At 35.7% G+C, this 21759-nt stretch overlaps 1 protein-coding gene across 2 annotated transcripts in view; it reads left to right on the forward strand.

Annotated features, from left to right (window-relative positions):
- The window catches only part of PCDH15 (protocadherin related 15), a 681342-nt gene that overhangs the window by 509529 nt on the left and 150054 nt on the right, over window positions 1-21759 (forward strand). For both annotated transcript variants that reach the window (XM_059662693.1, XM_059662692.1), the window contains exons 19-20: window positions 9933-10238; window positions 12932-13156. In XM_059662693.1, coding sequence (XP_059518676.1) covers window positions 9933-10238; window positions 12932-13156 — 531 coding nt within the window. The remainder of the gene's footprint in view (window positions 1-9932; window positions 10239-12931; window positions 13157-21759) is intronic.

The following is a 21759-nucleotide window of genomic DNA, read 5'->3' on the forward strand; positions in this document are numbered from 1 at the left end:
TAGAATAAAGCAGACATAAGACAGCAATGGTTACTTTAGCAAATGCACTTAGATTTAGGTCCTTGTATATGTTTGTCTATAGAAAAAAAGAGAGACTGGAGATGTTGGAGAAGTAAAAGTAACAAGTGAGATAACAAAATGTAATTCCAGTACATGACTTTCCACCATCACACAAAATGGTGTAATACTCACTAAACCCACAGTAAAGAATTATAAAATGCAAAGCAATAGGGAGAAAATATGAAAATCATGGAATGAGTTCTTCCAGATTTTTCTCTTACCTTCCATGAATACAGGGAGTATTTGAGAAAGAGAAAGGACAATCTCACTATATGAAGACACTAATGAACATAAAACATTATTTGTTTTTTGTGTGACTATGAACCTGACAACTCTTTTCCTGAAGCATCAAAGTCTTATACTCTGAGTGTTGTTCATCATTATATGATGAATGGATATTTAACAAATTTGGTACAGGGCTACACGGCCTCTTCCTCAGGCTTACTATTTAATCACTTGGTGTTAATTTGTATTCTATCATTAAGAGAACTCTAGGCTATGTTTAACCACTTAAACTGGCTTGCTTAATTTGACACTCTCAGTTCATTTGAATTAAATATCACCCAACTTTAGGAAAATACTTTATTTCCTTTTTCTTGCTGTCTATTTTTATAAATAATCTTTCTTATTTCCCTCTCTGCCTGAACTACCCTCTTTTTATACATTTTACTTTCTTTGGCCAAGCAATTCACAGATTCTTTTTCCTGTTGGCGCCTCCCATTATATAATAAGTGGATGAGCTGTAACTTTAAGGCCTAATATTTAATTGCACGACATACATAAATAACAATAGAAAGTTTGTGCCTAGGTCAAGAGGGGTCAGGGGTTAGATGAAAAGGAGATATTTCTCAGAAAGCAGGTGAGCAAAGTTAGAGGTGGGTTTTAAAGAATAAGATAGGGTTCAAAAACCGAAGACTGTGAAGAAGGGGGAGAAAACACAGTGTATTTCAAGAACAGTAAGAGTGGCAGACTGTCTTATTATTTCCAATTTTTATTTTTCTGTCCTCCACCTCATGACATCAGCCTTGGTCATATAAGATTTATCTTAACCGATGAAGTGGGAGTGTGACATCTTCCATTTCCAAGCAGGAACATTAAGGGCTTTGGCTTGGTCATATCTTTTTCCCCCTAAATTACATGAACAGCCTGTGTCAATAGAGGCTGGTTCTTCAGCCTCTTTCCTGGAGTAAAGATGATACAGAGTAGAGCAGCAAGGAATTCACAAGGGATGAGGCATGGGAGAGAAATAAACGTCAGTGATGGCAAACCACTGAGATTTTGCAATTGTTTGAAAGCTGACTGATACGTTAAATAAACTATTCTGATTAAAATGTAGACTTTGCGTCTGAGTTTGTTGTGGGAGATTGGTGCATAAAAATAGGTTAGAACAAGATCACAGGAGCCTTGAATGTTAGGATAAAATGTAATTTATTGTGTAACTACAAGTAATTGTTTTGGCTATTGGTTATTGAACAAAACAGTCAATAAGGCACCTACTACTTGATAAAAGAAAATCTTTATTTGAACATTAACTTGGAAAACATTCATTGTACACCTATGAAGAATAGGCATTAAAATCAGCTGTGAGCAGTGTAGATTCATTGTCCTCCAATTGTGTGAAATACAGTGTAGATGACAAGCAGGTAAACAGGCATTGGCATTATGATCTCGGTAACTACAGAATGATGGAGTCTCAGTGGATGGACATCTGTCTTGACTTGGGGGAGCCAGGGAAGGCATCCCCCAGAAATACCTAAGCCCTTAGGTACAGTTTACTTGAGGTTTGCTGTATCCTAGAGTGGAAAGACTTCAAAAACACTAAAAAAAGACATAGCTTTTAAGAAAATATGGGAAGCTGTCAAACATTTTTTTGTGGGAAAATACTACGTACAGATTTCTTTTCCTAGAATTTATCCTTTTTGATTTTGAAGGATGGCTTGCTGTCATTATGACAAGTAAGGACATGTTTAGTGTGAAATCACTCTCATACCCCTTTCATCTCTCACTACAATTATTTTAAGAGCCTCACAATTTATAATCAGGTCATGGTCACTCACATTTTCTTCCTAATCCCTGATGAAATGACTTTAAACATAACTGGAAGTTATCATCTCTTCTCTTTGACTTTCAAATGGAATACTTTTTTTTCTTCCCAAAAATGTAGCTGATGTTTTTAGACCAGACATTGGAAACATTTCTCAGTATGGCAATATCCATAAAATCTCTATCATGTGTCTAATACTATCTTAATCTATGTATTAGTGGCCTTAAATATTCATCATTATTTCTTACTAGTGGCCCGGTGCACAGATTCATGCACAATGAAAGGAAATTAATTAGAAGAAATATTTTAATATTGCTATTCACCCTTTCTCTATAATAGAAGTGTCAGAGATGAAAGAAAATTAGTAAAATGTATATGAAAATAATATATAAATTGATTAATAAACAATAACAACATGATTTAACAACAACAAAGACATGATATAAAAAACAACAACAAATGATATAAAAACAACTAAAACATGATATCACACTGGCTTCTTTCAGCTTCAGAGGTACATTGTCCAATAGTTGGTCTTCAGACTTATTATGTTGACAACACCACTTTCTTTCAACTTCAGAATGTCAACAAGAACAACCAAATTCATGATTGACAATAACAGATCAAAACACACACGTGTGATTGGCGCCAGTGAGAACTTTATATGTATCGTACATGCGGGAGTCAACGTTTATTTTTAACTTTCCAATGCGTGTCATATGTACCTGCTGGTCGGTCAGTTGGACGGTCAGATGGATAGATGTCAGTCACTTAGCCTTTTATATATATAGATAGTAACTAAAGTGACATTTCCTTTTTGTTATGTGTTCTCTGATCATGTAAATTTTTCTGTATGTGTACTTGTTACACTAAAAGCACTGTGCACAGGTTTGATGATCTTTCATAAATGAATTATCTAATAAACACAGAAACCAAAATTCTCAGGAAAGTTTGACAACAACAAAGTTAATAGAAACTAATAGATTCAGTATGCCAGGTTAAACATGATCATAAGAAAAATGAAATGTATAAATATGCCAAACAAAAATAGGTTGATTTGTTCTATCAAAAAATATTTTTTAAATAAGTTTATGACAGAATAGAGCTTTTAAAACAGTTTCTAAGTAGATATTGAAAACCTTAAAAACAATAAACATATATATTTTAATACTGATTATTTCAAATGACCAGGCATGCTAAGTGTGTTCAATTGTCATTGGGGTAGTGAAATAAATACTCATTAGCATCAACATTTTACAGATGAAATGAAAGATGGAGCTTAGAGTGATTGATTCACCAAAGGCAGTAAAGTTAGTAAGGGAAAGATCTGGGCTTTTAACCTGGAGCTAGTTTATGTATATAGTAGAGGCCCGTGGCACGAAGAGATTCGTGCAATAGGCCTTCCCTTCCCCCGGCTGCCGGCACTGGTTTTTCTCCAGGACCCGGGACCCAGGCCTTTGCTGCTCTGGCCGGAGCCTTTAAGTCTTCGCCCCGCCGCTTCGTGCCTATGTATGCAAATTAAACACCATCTTTGTTGGGTTAACTTGCATACTCTCCTGATTGGCTGGTGAGCCTAGCGGAGGGATGGTCAACTTACATGTTTGTCTATTAGGTATGATTCTAGATTCCTATGTATTAAATATGATGAAAAACTATTCAATCTAGTTATGTTTTTAGTGAGTTGATCTCAAGTACACTTACTACCATCTAACCTGTAATTCTACTTGCCATTGTTAAAAAATGAATTTGAGGCATTTGTGTGGTGAGAGAAAAACATTTACCAGCACCTTGCGATACTAAGATGCTTAACCTCTTTCACACTGATAATCACAGCCCTTGAAATAGCTCAGCCTCTGTAAAGAAATAAAGACAACAATTTTATACCTTTTCCAAGTTGTTAGACGAAGGAAAAAATATTTCCATTCTTAATGTCATTAACAATGCATTGCTCAACCTCTCCTTCTGACCTTTCTGCTCAATAACTTTCATGGTTTCCACTTCAAGGTGAGAAAAGAATGTGTGGCCTCTCAAATTTCTATAAACAGGACAAGCAACAAGTACAGTTAAGCTCCTTCTCAGCTTCACTCTGGGCTAATAGGCACGATCTGGTAGTTCACACCTTTTCTAATAGCTGTATTTTCTTTTTGTTCTCAGAGTACTTTGTATGTACCTGATTGTTGTGAGAACAAACAGAGATGATTTATATCTAAACAATCTGAATGGGTATATACAACATATTTTAAATTGGAATTAATCATTGATAAAAGGTCCAAGTAATCTACCCAGAGACTTCTTGATAAAGGAGATACACATTTGAGGTTTTATCCCAATACATTCTACCCATGCAGGCAATGAGTAGGTCTCTATAGAATTCATAGCCCCCTATAGGCATACCAGGAATAGGCTTCCACTTTTATTGATGGGAAAGAGTGTATAATAAAGACCCATTGGGGGAAAAAGTGAAGAAAAATAGGGATGAATAAAATGTATAAGAAAAATATTTCCCTTTTAAATGATATGGTATAAAAGCATGCCCTAAATTTAAACTCTGATTGAAATAAATAAAAATCATTAAAAAGAAAAAAGAAAAGATGGGAAAATTTTGAGAAAAAAAAATGGTGTTCAACACATAGTCACTACATCATGTTCAATAAATGCCCTGGTACATGATCTGACCTTTTCTTAAGTAATTATTTAGTTGTCTCTAATATACTCTAACTTTGATTTTAATGATTAAGGTTTTCCAGAAGCTTTTTAAAGCAAATATTCAGCTTTGTCCAGTGGGTCTTTATTTGACTACAGACTAGCAACCAGTTTCCAGCAAAATGCATTCACAGATAAGTAGCTGCAAATCAGGCCCCACAGTAAGGTGTATATAACAAAATGTGTTAACCATGGACAGATGATTATAAAGGTGAAGCTATTACTGTTTATTGCTTTGATGTAGTACAAGGGAAGAAGAGATGTGTGATTTTTCTTATTAACAGTCTTAATTAACTTTTAATTGATTTCTAGGAAGATAAATGGTTTCACACACTGAGCTCCTTGGCTAGATACTAAACATCAATGCAAACTTCTTGACAGTAGTGCTGATGATAAGGGATTTTATGTTTGATTATCTTGCCTAATATATACATACTCATCTGTAATAGAAAAGAAATGAAATTAGCTTGCTTAGCCGGTTCATGTCACCTAACTTACATGACCCTGTTTATGCTCCTTAATGAAGAGAAAAGGAAGGAAATAGCCCTGCTTTTCGCAAACATTCTGGTTTCATTGTCTCTACTAGATGTATGTCTGCATTTCCTTGAAATTTTAGAGTATTTTTCAACAAAATATTACTGTTATTTATTCCATGAGGACTAAATATAGTTCTATTTGTGGAAACGTGGCATTCAGTGAATTAAGTTGTGGGAAATCAGATCAAAATGTATGTGTGTAGTTGTGTGTTAGTGCACTTGACTTTGAACATGTTATGCCATTTCAGCTGACTTAAAATTCTGAAACCCCATTGATGAGGATGCCCCATCTAACATTTATTTCCAATCCATCTTTTAAAATGTGTTTGGATATTTAATCTCAACAAATCACCCCATTGTAAAATAGAGATACCTATATCTTTGATAATTTTAATATATGAAAAGTTTTGAAATGTTATTCTAAAAAGACATATGGTAGACTAAAACAAATATAAGAAAGCATTTGTCAAGTGTACAATTCTGATTAATAAAATGATCTCTAATCGCTAGAAATTTTTCTAGAAGTGAAATTGGGATTTGAAGAATGGATGCATGATTAGAATTTCATAGGTGAGTAAGGAATCATCATAGCGAGGTCTGAAAAAAAATGTCAAGCAGTATATGCTGAGTCCTAGGGAAATGTGGAAAACTGACTAGACTTGAGCAGAGGCAGAGAGTTTATACAGCAGAGTGAACAGTGTGAAATGCTGAAAGTGTAGGTTGGAATTAAATCATATATAAAAGTTTAGATTTGGGTTTCTTCCTGTAGGTTGATCAGCAAGTTGAAAGGAGGCTATATTTCTATACCTAGGATTTCTAAATCTGGTGCACTTGGTATCCCCCTTGAGAACATTGCCTTGTTCATTAAAATATTGATGGCACTTGAGAAGTTCTGAAGTAATGAGACATTTTAAATTCCCTTTATTCTTAATTTCTAAACTTTATGTATTTGAGCATTCACCATCTTAACCTGCCTAGTCCCTTAGTTGTCATTCTATAAAATATTGAAAATACACTGATATTTCCTTATTTAGATTACACCCTTGTTTTGATCATGACAAAATATCACTATGTTTAATAATGCTATTTATCAATTAGACCAGTAATTAGTAGTAATGCTAAGGTTATCAGAGTCCCAGGTGCAATTCTAATAATTCCAGTGTTTGCTCTGAAATTCTTGATCAAAATCACACAGAATGATAAAGCAAGAAATGTAAACTAAAATAAAACCAAACAGCAGGTATATAATGAATAAAATAATTTTAAGTGTTCTATAGCAGTGTTAATACATTCATTTATATGCTAATATGTATAATTCATTTGTGCACTTAAACATTGAATGTGTGCCTACTATGTGTCAGAAACTATAGTAGCCACTGAGCATTTAGTGAAAAAAAGAAAAGCAAATGTCCCAGACCATATCTTAATGGCTTACATTGTGAAAAGGTTGACAAATATTAAACAACTAATCACACTGATAAATACAAGTGGCATAGATGACTGGCATATAAAGCTACTGACATGTGTAGCAGGAGGTTCTAATTTCCACTTCAGAAGTCAGAAAAAACTGCTTTGAGGAAGTGATGTTAGGTTGACACTTGAAAGATGAGTGGGTGTTAGCCTGGTGAATAATAGCACAGGCCTGCAGGCAGGGGCTTCTGGAGAAGTTTTGAGGTTAGAGTGGTTTGCAGTATTCTGGAACATAGTGAAATCAGCATGTAATAAGGAACCTCCTGGCTATGTTAAAGGTTTAAATATTTCCCAAGGCAATGGAAATCATCGAAGGAAGTTAAGCAGAGAACTGGTATCATTACTTTTATCTTTTATTAAAAAATATATATATCTGAAGAGAAGTAATGGAAAGAAAATAATTAAGAAGTAATTTAGCAATCTAAGCCACAGTGGATGGTGGCTGGGCCCGGTATGATGAGGCTTGAGATATTTTACACCGGAAGAAGCATATTATGGATAGATAGGGATTTTTCTGTAAATGCCATTATAGCTTGGACCTTGTTATTTAATACACCACATATCTCACAGCCTGTAGCTGAGCTTCATGTACTGTATGAGATGGAATGAAAGAAGAAAGAGGAGAGATTCAAAAGTGTGAGAGGGACTTGACTCACCATTGTTGGTTTTGAAGATGGAGGGAATGTGCCATGAGCCAAGGACAAGGGGTGGCCTCTGGAAGCTGGGAATGTCCTACATGGCAACCAAAATAGAGATGGGGATATCAATCTGACCATCCCAAGGACCTACATTATGTCAACAACTTGAGTGAGCAAGGAAGGTGACCTTTCTCTAAAGTGTCCAGAGAGAAGCATAGCCCGACCTATACCTTGAGTGGTGAGACCCATGTTGAACTTCAGATCTACAGAACTATAAGATAATAGACTTGTAGAAGCTGCTAAATTTGGAATGACAGTGATAAAAAAATAATACAGACATATTTGAGGTATCTTTATTGGAGATATAAATTAAGCAGCTGGACATATATAGGACTATGTTATTTGCATACACAACACTCCTCCCAACATACACACACACATAGCATGTTAGTCAAATTAAATCATTCTGTGATAACAAATTTTCCGATGTGTGGCTGAATAAAACCATAACTTGAAAAAGAATCATTTAAATTGCTGATTACATAAGTGATTGATTTGGTAATCTTAAGAATTCCCACAGACAGTAAAAATCACCGAAATTTTCAAGGGTATTGGTATTATGAAATAAGACCTATTTATATCACTAGATTATATTTTTCTAGTTTCTTAAGCAGTGATTGTAGAGAAAAAGATAAAGTTTTGTGGGAGGTTTCTTTGGTGGAGGGAGGTATTGTGGATATTAAGTGATTATTGTGTCCCTGGCTCATAATGAAGCCACGTGTATAATTTCCTTAGCAACAGTTTGAGGCACAACTATATAACACTAGGGGCCCGGTGCACGAAATTCGTGCACTGGGTGTGTGTGTGGGGGGAGTGTCCCTCAGACCAGTCTGCCCCCTCTCACATACTGGGAGCTCTCAGGCGTTGACCCCCATCACCCTCCAATCGCAGGATCGGCCCCTTGCCCAGGCCTAACGCCTCTGGCCTAGGCGTCCGGCTCGGGCAGCAGGGACCCGCAGCTGCAGTGGCCCGGCGATCATGGGCTTCGCTTTAGGCCCAGGCAAGGGGCCCCTAGCTCCTGGGACTGCCAGCTTCGACCGTGCCCAGCTCCCATCGCTGGCTCCACCCCTACTTCCTGCTGTCACTGGCCAGGGTGGAAAAGGCGCCTGATTCTCCGATCATGGCTGGGCGGCAGGGCAAAGACGGCCCCAGGGCCGCCTTTGCCCTGCCCCCAGCTCTTAGCTCCCCCCTGGGTTTCCGATCACTGTCAGTGGCAGGGGGAGCTTCTTCCTGCTTTCCCTTTGGCCTCCCTGCATTGTGCCTACATATGCAAATTAGCCGCCATCTTGTTGACAGTTAACTGCCAATCTTAGTTGGCAGTTAATTTGCATATAGCCCTGATTAGCCAATGAAAAGGGTATCGTCGTACGCCAATTACCATTTTTCTCTTTTATTAGTGTTGATTATATGGCTTCTAAGATTTTCTTCAATTTCTCTGAAGAAAGATGATGTAGAACTATTTAACACAAATGACACAATATTTGATAGTGAGAGGTCATAATTTATATTTACTCAAAATTTCCACATTTTATTTGATATGAAGTGATTCTATATGACTTGGAATTTTCAGTTAATATGTTATTATAACATCACCAATTCTCAATTGTCATTTGGAGATTGCATCGAAATATTAAAGAAAAACCCATTGTAGGTGCTAGATAATCACTATACTTTTACTCTCATTTGGATTTTGAAGAGGATTTAGTTTTATATCTCATTTTTATACGTTTATTTATTCAAATACTAATTTCACAAATATTTAAAGAGTTTTATATGTGAGGCATTGTATTAAACATGGGGCTCTGAGATACTTATTTCTTATGTAATGCTAAGCAAGATAATTAAATTCCATAAACACAGTTTTCTCATTTGTAAATTGGGACCTCTTATATTTATCAATAAGAATATTGTGAGGATTAAATGAGGTAATATATATTTGTGTACATTTATGTGAAATTTCATATACAGATGAAAGTAAGTGTATAAAGTACACAAAACTGTAGAATTTTAAGTTGTCACTTAGTAGCTTATGTTAAAGCAATTATGAACTAAATGCGATTTTCTTATTTTAGAATTCAAAATGTATTAAATAAATGATAGAGGAAAATTCACTATTTTTGGAGTGAGAATTTTCTGAAATAATATTGTTATTATGAATGACATTAATTTATAAGTTATGCTCATTTTGAATGAAGACTATTAATTAAACTATATTATTTTTTTTTCATGGGAGCCTAGAGTCTTGCATTACATTCTCATTATCTTTTTAATATTCTCCCTAGAGAAAAAAGAATATTTGGTTAGAAATATTCCATGATCTATTAACTATTCTCTTCTAGCAGGAAGACATAACAAAATGCAATGTTAAAAAAGCTTAACAAAATGTGCTATGTGAATTTCTTTGTTTTTTATTTCAATTAGGCAACTGACCCTGATGCTGGAATAAATGGCCAAGTGTACTACAGTTTGGGTAACTTCAATCATCTTTTTCGTATCACATCCAATGGGAGCATTTACACAACAGTGAAGCTTAACAGGGAAGTCAGGGACTACTATGAACTTCTTGTTGTGGCAACCGATGGAGCAGTACACCCTCGTCATTCAACTCTAACACTGGCCATCAAGGTGTTGGATATTGATGATAACAGTCCTGTGTTCACCAATTCAACATATACTGTTGTCGTTGAAGAGAATCTGCCAGCTGGGACCATCTTCCTTCAAGTAGAGGTAGGTGTGTGGGAGGAGCATTCATTTCATAAGTTCCACATTATAGGATTAGCTATTAGGGTAGGGTTGACAGATTTAGCAAATCAAAAAATAACACATCCAGTTAAATTTTTTATTTTTAAAATTTTTAATGTCAGGTAAACAATGAATACATTTTAATATAAGTCTCTCTCAAGCACTACATTTTTTAAAAAATCTAACAACTCCTAGGGATACAACAAAAAATAAGGGGAGAAAATGTGCCTTTGTAAGAAATTAAATTAAAAATCTAAATAGATTTTTTAATTAAAAAATTAATGTTATATATTTATTGTAATAATGAACAATACAGTAGTCTATAAAAAGTCAATAATCTCCCACCTTGTACCTCCAAAGTACTCCATATTAATATTTATGTTTACTCTGTCACATTTATCTTTGTGCTCACACAAGTATCAAAGATATATATGTAAAAATAAATATGCATGTATTTTTTGCATAAATGCATATATGTACATATGTATATACACATGTAAAGAGTTACCTATATTTTACAGACATAGGGTATTGCTATACTTATTATTTTGTAATTTTTAATTTTATTTTCAGTAAACAACTGACATTCTTCCACAAGTCTTAACTCTCCTATTTAATAGTCTCCATCTCCATGCCTCCCTTTTCATTTCTCAACTGCACTATTACCAGAAACTCTGGACATTCTGATTCAGTAGGTTAAATTCGCTCAGAAATCTGCATTTTAAGCAACTACTCATTTAATTCTGACACAGGTGATATATGAAGTATATTTGGGGGGAAAAAATAGACCTTCCTTGACTTCAATACACATGAATTTCTTTGGCATGGATTTAGAGAACTTGTATTTCTTTCATAATTCAACTAAATAAATATTTAGACAATAAACATTAATAACTGACAAGAGACATATGCCGGTCACAGAGAGGGCCATTATTTCTTCCTGTATTCTTCCATTAATCTCATTCATTCATTCATTCATTCATTCATTCAAGAAGTATAATTTCGACATTTATATCCACTCCTCTGCTAGACTTTGAGGATTCAAACATGAACCAGACAATTATCTGCGTTCATTGAATTTTTGGTCTCATGTAGCAAGTAGACAAGTAGACTGCTAATTAAAATAGAGGTCCTCAAAGTGAGGGGCTTAGGGGATCACAGATCATAGCCTAATCTTTAGGTCAAAGAGAATGTTTCCTGGAGAAAGTTGCTTTCTAAATGGCAAACTGAAGAGTGAGAGTTATTTAAGCAAAGAAGAAGAATGGCTATTCAAGGCACTGGAAATAATCTTCTCAGAATCCTGGAGGAGAGAAGAGAATTAGGGGCTAAATGGCTGGAAAATGTGTATGTCCTTCTCACCATGTTAAGGAGTTGGGAGATGATCCAAAATGGAATGAAAAGCAAGAAGGATTTTAGGCAGGGAATAATAAAATCTTTCTTTGATTAAAGGGAGCCAAGACTGGAAGTTCACATAAGAGGTTTTGCATTACTGTATGCAGAGCCTAACCAACCCTCACCTTCCCAGTGCCATTTTTGCTCCATTCCATGTCCCCTACCAGAGTGGCCTTTGCAAACCTGTACTACTGAGTAAAATAATCATGCTACAATCCTGCATAAAAAGCGTCCTTTCAGCTAAAAGTTATCACTCCCAATTCTGAACACCATTAAGTGACATATCATTTTTTCCCTTTGATTTTGGTATTTGTGTCTTATTTCTTTGTACAGTAACCTGGAGGGCAGAAACTGCCTTGATTCGTCTTGTACATCTCTATACTAACTTGCACATAATAACAACTCAATAAATATTAGTTAAATGGAGGGAGTTATAATCGAGTGATCTCTAGAAATGTATTATAGGATACTTATGAGATGAAATGAAATTATTATATTTATCAATTTTATTTTAGTGTTTTAATAATCCATTGTGTTTATGGAAATCACTCAATAAATTTATTTATTTATTTATTTATTTGGTTAATCCTCATGCAAGGATATTTTTTCCATTGATTTTCAGAGAAAATGGAAGGGGGAAAGAGAGGAGGGAGAGTGGCGGGGGGAGAGAAAAACAGAGAGAGAGAGAGAGAGAGAGAGAGAGAGAGAGAGAGAGAGAGAGAGAGAGAGAGAGAGAGAGAAAGAAAGAAAGAAAGATGGGTGTTAGAGAGACAGATTGAATGGTTGTCTCCTGCAAGTGCTCTGACTAGGGCAGGGATCAAACCTGCAACCCAGTCATATGTCCTTGACCAGGAATAGAACCTGTGACCCCTCAGTCCATGGGCCAACACTCCAACCACTGAGCTACACTGGTTCAGGCTCAATACATTTATTTTTATTTAAAATATTTCTTTTCAAGGCTATATGGTCAGCAAGAAATAATCACCTGTGACAATACGTATTTCTTTACTGTGGTACGGTTCTTTTAATAATAATTTTTTTCAGGGAAAATAAATTTAGTAATAAATTCCACCAGGACAAAAAATCTCATGTCTGTCTCTGTTTCTCGCTCTTTCTCTCCTCCTCCCTCTTTCTGGTAAATTACTTAACAAACGTGCTTTTCTCTGAAACATGACATTTGGTCAGCATTAAACTTATGCTGCCCTAAGCACTGACACATGACTTCATCAGTATTTAATTTTTCTAGGTTGGCACTGCCACTGATATAACCATTCTTCTTGTTACAGGCCACAGACGTTGACCTTGGAGCAAATGTGTCTTATCGGATAAGAAGCCCAGAAGTGAAGCACCTTTTTGCAATGCACCCATTTACAGGAGAACTCTCCCTTTTAAGGAGTTTGGACTATGAGTCATTTCCAGACCAGGAAGCAAGTATCACTTTCCTAGTGGAGGCCTTTGATATTTACGGCACAATGCCACCTGGGATTGCTACCGTCACAGTGATAGTAAAGGTAAGGAATACAGGTGACTTCTGGTTGCCTACTTTGCACTCTCTACGTGTAGCTTCTGTTTTTTATACAATAAGTCTAATATTTAGTGCAACAATTCATAATAACATAGTGGTACCAGACCCAGAACATAGATTTTTTAATTGATAAATATTTATGAAGACTTGAGAAACAACTATATTGTTTAAGAGATAAATTTGAAAGAAACACTAAAAAATTAATTCAAACATGTGGCTGCCTTAGTCTGCTGTTAGCTCTGTGACTTCAATCAAGCCATAATTTCGCCAGCCTACACTTTAGTGCAAATTTTTATCCAAATCCTTCAGTTTTAAAAATAAAATCTTTAATAAGATGACTGAATGATTAAGTGTGCTAAGCCTCCAGAACTAATTAATTTAGAACCCAAGATTCTGGGCTCAAGATCAAATTGGAATTAAGTTCTGGTTCAACCATTTCAAGTTCTATGATTTACAGGACTTTCTTGACCTCTCTAAGTTTGTTATCTCATCCATTGTAATACCATGTGCCAAATGATTGCCTGAAAAAGCATGGTGTCTTCAACCTTTGGATTTCCAGTGACAGTTCTCAAGTGGATATAACGGTCACCTGAGCTGCGAACTAAACTTTCAGATTTCTCTGCTCTTTCCCAAAGGAGCACTTTCCCTATGGGGAAAGCATTGCAAATGCATTTCTACTGTTGCATTTCTGCCTAGAATAAGAGAAAGTCAGGTTCTGGGGATGACGTCAAGTCTTGAAAGGTGCTTTCAGTCAAGGACTGTACACAAAGTTATAAGGTACACAAGGTAATAGGCAACTTCTCCACAATGCTCATTTTCATAGTGTAAATGATGGAATTAAAAACGCATGGCTTTCCTTGAGTTTTTACTTGATGGTTAACTAATAAATAACTAAAAATCCTATTGGTTTTGTTAGAAAATACCAATATGAGAACATAAAAGATTGATAAGGACTTAACCAATCTATAATTAGCATAACTATCATGTAGGTTAATGCTTTAATACTTGACTGCAAGGTCTTTGGGTCTGGTTTTTTGTGTGTTTGTTTGTTTGGTTTGGATTTATTTGTGATAATCCTGCAATCGGAGTGGGACACAGGGAGTATTCCACTGCCTTTTCTGACTGAGGTTTATCTGCCAGTACCCACCTGAGGCTACTTCCTCCATCACAGCCTGCCGTCTCCTCTAAAGTACCCTGGATAGGGGAGCATGAGTCCCTTCCGTTCTCAGATGCCTTAGAGCAGTCTGGAGAGTCCTATTAGGGTCTGAGTTCCTTTTTCCTCAGGGATCCACAATGACTCTGTACCTATATCCATAGTGTGTCTCTCTATCCTAAGAAATGTATCTATTTCAGATCATGGGAAATGTGTCTATTTCAGGGAGTTAAAATTTTATTCAGCATTAAGTTCGCTTTGGGAATCAGTATTTGAACTATCAAAGTCTTTTCTTAGTCACCTCCTTTTCTGTTTGTGTATTTCCCCCTCCCCTGAAACAATGCTCTGGTAGCTTCAGGGAGGTTCAAGGGACAGCACAAAACCACCAATGACCTGAGGGACTTCAATTCATATTTTGAAATATTATGTTGCCACATTATTGTGGTATGACATTTAGAAATTTAGAAATCTTTTTCCAAGAACATATTAGGAACATGATACTATTAGTGGTTAGGAAGATGTTGGATAGGCAAAGAAATGAAAAAGACTAAGATAAGTTTGACCTGCATAAACTAACTAGAGCAAAATGGCTTCCAGAGCAGGTGACATTGTTAAACCATCTTACTCTGGTCTTCTCTTGTCTACCCATGTGGCTCGGTGGAATTTAGCATTAAAAACATTTAAAATAGAATAAAAAGGTCCTTGTGGGACGATTTTGGACAAAAAGGGAAGAAACGGCTTGTTTCTGATGACCTTCCTTCTATTCTTCCCAGACCCACAAAGGGATACTCAGATAGTGTAGCCGTCTCTCTAGGTTGAATGTGGTGGGTTGTAGAAAATTATGACCTTCATAGACTCTGACATGGCCGCTTGAATTTTTTCTCTCTGTCTTGGACTTTTTTTTTCTAGAATTCATTGGAGTCAAATTGAATCAAAACATATGAAGTAAATAAGCAAGCTTATTCTAAATAAGCCTCATTCTTTATCTGAGCTCAAGACTTAAATTTCATTGCCTGTTGCTTGAGCACCCTTTATTGCAATAGAGGGGTGTCACTCAATGTTTCTTATCATTTACCTTACTTAGAGAAGTAAAACCAATGTATTGGTTAAGTCTTCTTGACCTATACACATTTGTTTCTGATTTATTGTACATTTAAAGCAAATCTTATTCAAGATTTAATTCTAGATATTTTCAATGCCATTTTTTTTCTTTTTCAAGTGATATAAGCATAAAATATTTGCAGAATATTTCCCCCAAAACAGACTGACACTTGCTTTCTTTTCTCCTTCTTCCTCTTTTCACTCAGGGTGAAAGAGAACTTTCAAAGTCTCTTGTCTACTATCAGACTTGTTTGTTTTGAAAAGAAACTGGAATAGAATTCTCATCTCTCCACATATGTAGATCTTTTCTAAGCTTGCAAATTTCCTGCTATTGGTTTGTTTACTTGCAGTACTGACAAGCTGCTTTGCTGATAACATAATTGCATGGTATTTGCTAAGAGATATTTCTACTGAAAACAGTCACCACAGGGAAAGCATCTTGAAGATCTCTTTGAAAATGAGCAGAAATATAATTTCTTTTGTAAAAAAGAAATATCTAGTGTTTATAACTAGTCCATCAAATTTATTTAAAACTGGAGTGAGAATAGGGAAATTAAAGTAATATTCAGAAGAAAAAATATTTCTACACCAGCGGTTCTCAACCTGTGGGTCGCGACCCCCGGTCGAACGACCCTTTCACAGGGTCGCCTAAATACATCCTGCATATCAGATATTTACATTATGATTCATAACAGTAGCAACATTACAGTTATGTAGCAATGAAAATAATTTATGGTTGGGAGTCACCACAACATGAGGAACTGTATTAAAGTCGCGGCATTAGGAAGGTTGAGAACCACTGTTCTACACTAATAAGAAAATATAATTATATGACAGACACCTGCAAAGAGCTCTCTTGATCACACATTTTAAGGGCCCAAAACAAAACCAATTATCATAAAAAATAATATGGATTTTTATTGCAAAGTTTTTGTAGAACATTGATAAAACAAGGCCTATTTCATTGCACATTTATTGATAGACAATTAGATGATATGGATGAATCTCTGGAAAATAAAAATAACATTCTAAACAGTTTAAAACATAAAATTCAGAGAAAAATCTTACCTTATACACTGAATTCTAATATACAACAGAAAATACACAAGAAAGAAAAGCTCTGTTCTCTATGGAAAGCCAAAAGCTGAATACAGGACACGGCAGTTGAAATATATTAATGGATATACAATACTTGGCAGCATTGAAAGGGCTGTGAAAGACTTGTCCAAGATAAAAAGATGATTTCAGTCATTTTGCTGATGGTCATTTTAGATAGAATGGCTGCACAGGAGTAGGAGAGTGAGGGAGACTGGGTTAGTAGGAGCAGGTATAGGAGGGGGCAGGAATATGTGGAAGGATCAGAAATGAATGACTATCCATTAGCCCCAAGGTTGATGGAAATAGAATGTATCTTGGAAGATGACGTTAGCATTTTCATCTTTCAAAGGGGTTTCCTCCTCCAGGTGGAAAATAAATGTTTCTATGCCCCCAAACATATAGAAAATAGGCTTTTCTAGATTTTCTGTAGAAACTCAGTGTCCAGCCTCAAACCCTGGACGCCCGACAGGCATTGATGTGCTGCTGATGCTCCATGATGACAGTATTGGTAGTGTCCTAGTTTGGATTCGGTCAGAGGAGTTATGTTGTGAGAGACCAGGAGGAGGTAGTTCAGTACTCAAACAAATACTGTAAGAAATTCTGGACATTTCAAGATTTACAGCATATTTCCTTCCCTTCCTTTGGAAGGGGGAAATTGAATTAAAGATGATTTCAATGAACCAGCTAAGGGGAGTATGTTTGAACAGAGTAATCATTATTTTTTTACAGGTTGGAGTTGATTTTTCAACTTTGGAGTTGGTCGATGTTTTTTCCCTTGGAGTTTGTTGACCTGGAGATATCCTTGTTTTGGGCTATAGTCATCAAATGTTCCCCTCTAGTATATTTTTCACTATTATATTCTTGTTTAGTGTATTTTTATTCTAATATATTAACCAGGAAGTTTAAAGAATGTGAATACATCAGGGAGGGCATGTCATAGGCTGAGTAAGATAGTTTCATAAAGTATCTGCATACTCTGCTACTCTAGAATTTTACAACTAAGATGTGACATGTTACCTCTAAAGAATCAAATAAGGGGGAACATATAAAGATGTCTATGCCCAGAGATTTTACCCTTCAAGGATTATCATATTTCCCCTGCCTGAGACAGGCTTGGTACTGCTGCAAATCTCCAAAATTGAATGTCCTTCTAATGGGGACAATAGATGCTGATAAGCCTTACTGGTTACTGCTAAGCATGGCCATTATTTCCCAATCCCATCATTCCTGTGGCTGCTATCTTCATCCTGATGAAGTGGCCACATTTGGGGAGCATGCTTGATATATTGGAATCTTCCATATATTCTCTAAAAACTTTAATTCACCAAAGTCATAAAATATCCCAAACACTATTAGTTTGTGTCTCTAATATCGCAATATCTTCCGGGTCTCTGAGGATATATTTCATAGAGTATTAGCTCCTCAAGATAGATTTGGGAAACACTGGGCTATGCAAAAGTAAACAGATCTCTCTCTGCATTGGCGTATACATTCATATAAGAGCCTTCAATGTACTGATATACCTTGAGAATCTCAAGAAAAAAAAAGTGATTTCCCATATTTGATCATGGGATTCTTTTTGGTTGTAAAGTTTCTGATTGGACTCATTTTTCAAGGAATGCAACTTAGGGAAAAAACACACAACATTATTAGGTTTTAGTGAAAATAACTATTTCCAGATTTAAATATTGAATAAACTGTTTTAAAAATATAACTATAACTGCAACAACTCTCTTTTTACCAAAGAAAGCTTTATGAATAATTATAACAATTATCTTCAGGGAAATAAATTAGCATTATACAATGTTTAGACCAGGGGTGGGCAAACTTTTTGACTCGAGGGCCACAATGGGTTCTTAAACTGGACCGGAGGGCCGGAACAAAAGCATGGATGGAGTGTTTGTGTGAACTAATATAAATTCAAAGTAAACATCATTACATAAAAGGGTACGGTCTTTTTTTTTTTTTTTAGTTGTATTCATTTCAAACGGGCCGGATCCGGCTGTGGGCCGTAGTTTGCCCACGGCTGGTTTAGACGCTCACCAGATTGTCAAGATAAAAGTATAGTAACTAGTTGAAAGAATTTTTTAATTTAAAATATTATTGGAAAGAGATATCTTAAAGGTTATATGTGCATTTTTAAGTGAAAATCATACTTAAGTCATTTTACATATAATCTTCTGTTGAGTTTGCCATTTCTCTTTCTCCTTGCGTCCACATATCAGAATGAGGCTTTTAGGATCTGATATAACAGAATTAAATCATAGCTGTATCCTTTGTTGCAGGATAACAATGAGCAATTTAATCTCTGTAAGCTTCAGTTTTCTTATATATAAAACAGGAATAATAGTAATAATAATAACTATTATATTTTGTGAAAGTTAATGGAAATGATACATTTGATACACTCAGCATTTTCCTGATATACAGTAAAAAATGAACCATACAGACACATGCACACACGCATGTAACTATTATGCACTTCTGAGAAAGTCTAAAATGGGGTGATATTGTTAGAATTTGTTCATAGACCTGAGCTCAGAATATGCACTCATTGTCTCAATTTACCATAATGTCATGGTTTAGAAAAATTCCAAAAATGTATCACCTCCTTTCCCCCCTACATAACATCGCAACAGAGGGAACGAGAAAGCAATAGAATGATGTATTAAATCACTGGGTTTGTCACCATTGCACAGTGTTATCCTCCTCTAATTTAGCTATTGATTTGGAAAAGCTATTTCAGCTGCCAGAATGCATGAGTGATGGGGACGTTGTTCAGATAACAGAAATGCATCCTATGGTAATGTAGCTAATTAAACTCCGTGCTATACACTCTCATCATAGCCTTGTACTGTCTCTTTCATGACATGCACCACACTTGACATTATGCATTTAGTTTTTGCTTTCCACACTGAACTCTAACCCCAGTACCAGCAGGCACTGTGCCTTTCTTGGTGGTAACAATACCCCAACACCAACGTACTGTCTAATGCCCAGTAGGATTTCCGTCAATATTTGTGATACTGAGAGCCATGCTGTACATAAAACTCATGTTTCCCCCTAGCCAACTGTACCTTCAGGTGAGTTTTTATGTGATTGATACATGGGGCCAAATTGCAAGTTTACTAGTCAACATTTTTAAGAGCAGGGTGGTGTTCCAGTTGAGAACCATGATGACATTCGGAACAGACTTTAGAAACATGAAAACTAGTTATTGGTCAGATCAAAAATATAACCACAGAAAGCAAATTATTGAGGGTCTTGGTGATAAAATTGACAAAAGGACAGAAAAGGAAATCTTTCTTTTTGCCACTACTACCCTCTAGTGGAGTAATGGCTAACAGAAAGGGGCTTGTTTTTGGAGAGTGAAGCTTATCCTTAATTTGAGGCATAGAAGAGCATTTGTACAGAAGCAAGTCATGTGTACATTTTTCTTCAATATCCCTGGAGCATAAATATACCCAACTAACGATTATGCCCAATGGCATTACATTTCAATAAATGTTATCGTTTGAAGTAATGCATGGTGCAAGAACTCTGGGCAACTGGCTATACTTTTTAACCACAATAAAAGATTATTATCCCCAAATGTGTGCAATGTACCATAAGAAGAAGTACTGCTATAATAATTATATTGATTCTTCATCCTGTCAATGGAAAGCAACATAAAATTAGGGACATTAATGTTTCAGTGGTCTTCAGTTATTACAGCCTTTGGTTTGCATCAAATCAGTTGGCCAGATTAAAACATGACCACTGTGCATTCAGTTAGAAGGCGAATCTAGTGAATACTTTCTCAGCAAAAAATAGGCCTGTATTCAACACCTTTAGCAGCTGTGTGGACATAATTGGAAAGATATCATATCTTCTTTTTATTTTCTGAAGAATCCAGTTATCCAAAAAGTACCTTGTAACATTAAGGTTCCAGATGCCCCCCCTGGGGAAGGAGGAGAAGAAACTTCATAAGAGCATATTGAGTTTATATGACTTTGGGTGCAGAACAATTAAAATGCTGGGCTTCTTCTTTTCCAACCTTTAGAATTTACAGTTTAGATGTGCAAGAGGATCTCCATCCTTTAAAAGACAGGATTCACTCATTAGATGTAACTGGCACTCTTGAAAACAGCAAGAGACAGTGTGTATGCAACTTACTCCAGACCCTGCCACCTCAAGATCAACACCTTACACTGCCCTCCGTGTAGAGAACCAGCTCCCTGGGTTCATTTACTTGTTCAGATTCCAAAGCTCATAATTTACAAAAGAACTCTTTCATTTTATGGAAGAGGGTGTGAATACTATATGTCAAACAGAGAAAACGATTTTCCTTCCAGTTTTACACATAGTTCAAGACCTCCTATTTCTTATTAGAGTCTACAGGTTTCTTTATATTCACAACTTAGAAGTCAACTCTATGGTGAACATAGAACAAGCTCTACTTGATTGTAATAGATAATTATCCTGACCTCTTTGAAAAGAGGTGTTTATAATCAGTTAATTAGGGTGCTTGCAATTTACATTGTACATGAAAATTGTTGTCACAGAGAAAATATCAAAGACTATGTAGAATAATTTTCTTCTTATGTTTCTAATAACAAGTGAGAAAAAGATGACCTGGAGAGTAAGGTAATTAACTGGTGTAGCTTCGGGCTCAAATGTGTTTGACCCAAATTACCCAAAACAATGCAGGGCATAATGATTATTTTAAAATAAATAAGTTTACAAAATTTAAATCAGCCAATTTAATAAGCGTTGCTTTTGAGAAAAATAATAAAATGCAATTCTCCATAAAGGATAAAATGCTTGAGAGTAAAAAATGGTCTTGCTCTCAGGGGACCAGGTTTATCAGGTTAGCTCTGCCAACTAAGTCAAGTCACTAGTTTAGTAAACTATCTGGTAGGATCAATATCTTTACCTGTCAAATGGCAGTAAAGTGACATGAAGACAGGGGCACCTTTTGCTTGAGTCACCACAGTGTCCACAGTGCTTATACTTGGTCAAAAAAATGGTAGGAACTTGATAAATACTTGTTTAATGGGTGACACTACATAAATAAAAAGCCACTTATATCACTGAATTATGAAAGTAAAAATGATGCATATCAAATACTTAGGAAAAAATACTTAATTATCATTGTTTTTCATGTATAAGAACATCTAATCCTGTTTGTCCTTATCGTAGTGTGCTATAGGGAAAACATTCTTTAATCAGTTTACAGTTATACTAGTAAATATGTA

This window comes from Myotis daubentonii, chromosome 13 (assembly GCF_963259705.1).
Source record: "Myotis daubentonii chromosome 13, mMyoDau2.1, whole genome shotgun sequence".
NCBI classification, from domain to species: Eukaryota; Metazoa; Chordata; class Mammalia; order Chiroptera; family Vespertilionidae; genus Myotis; species Myotis daubentonii.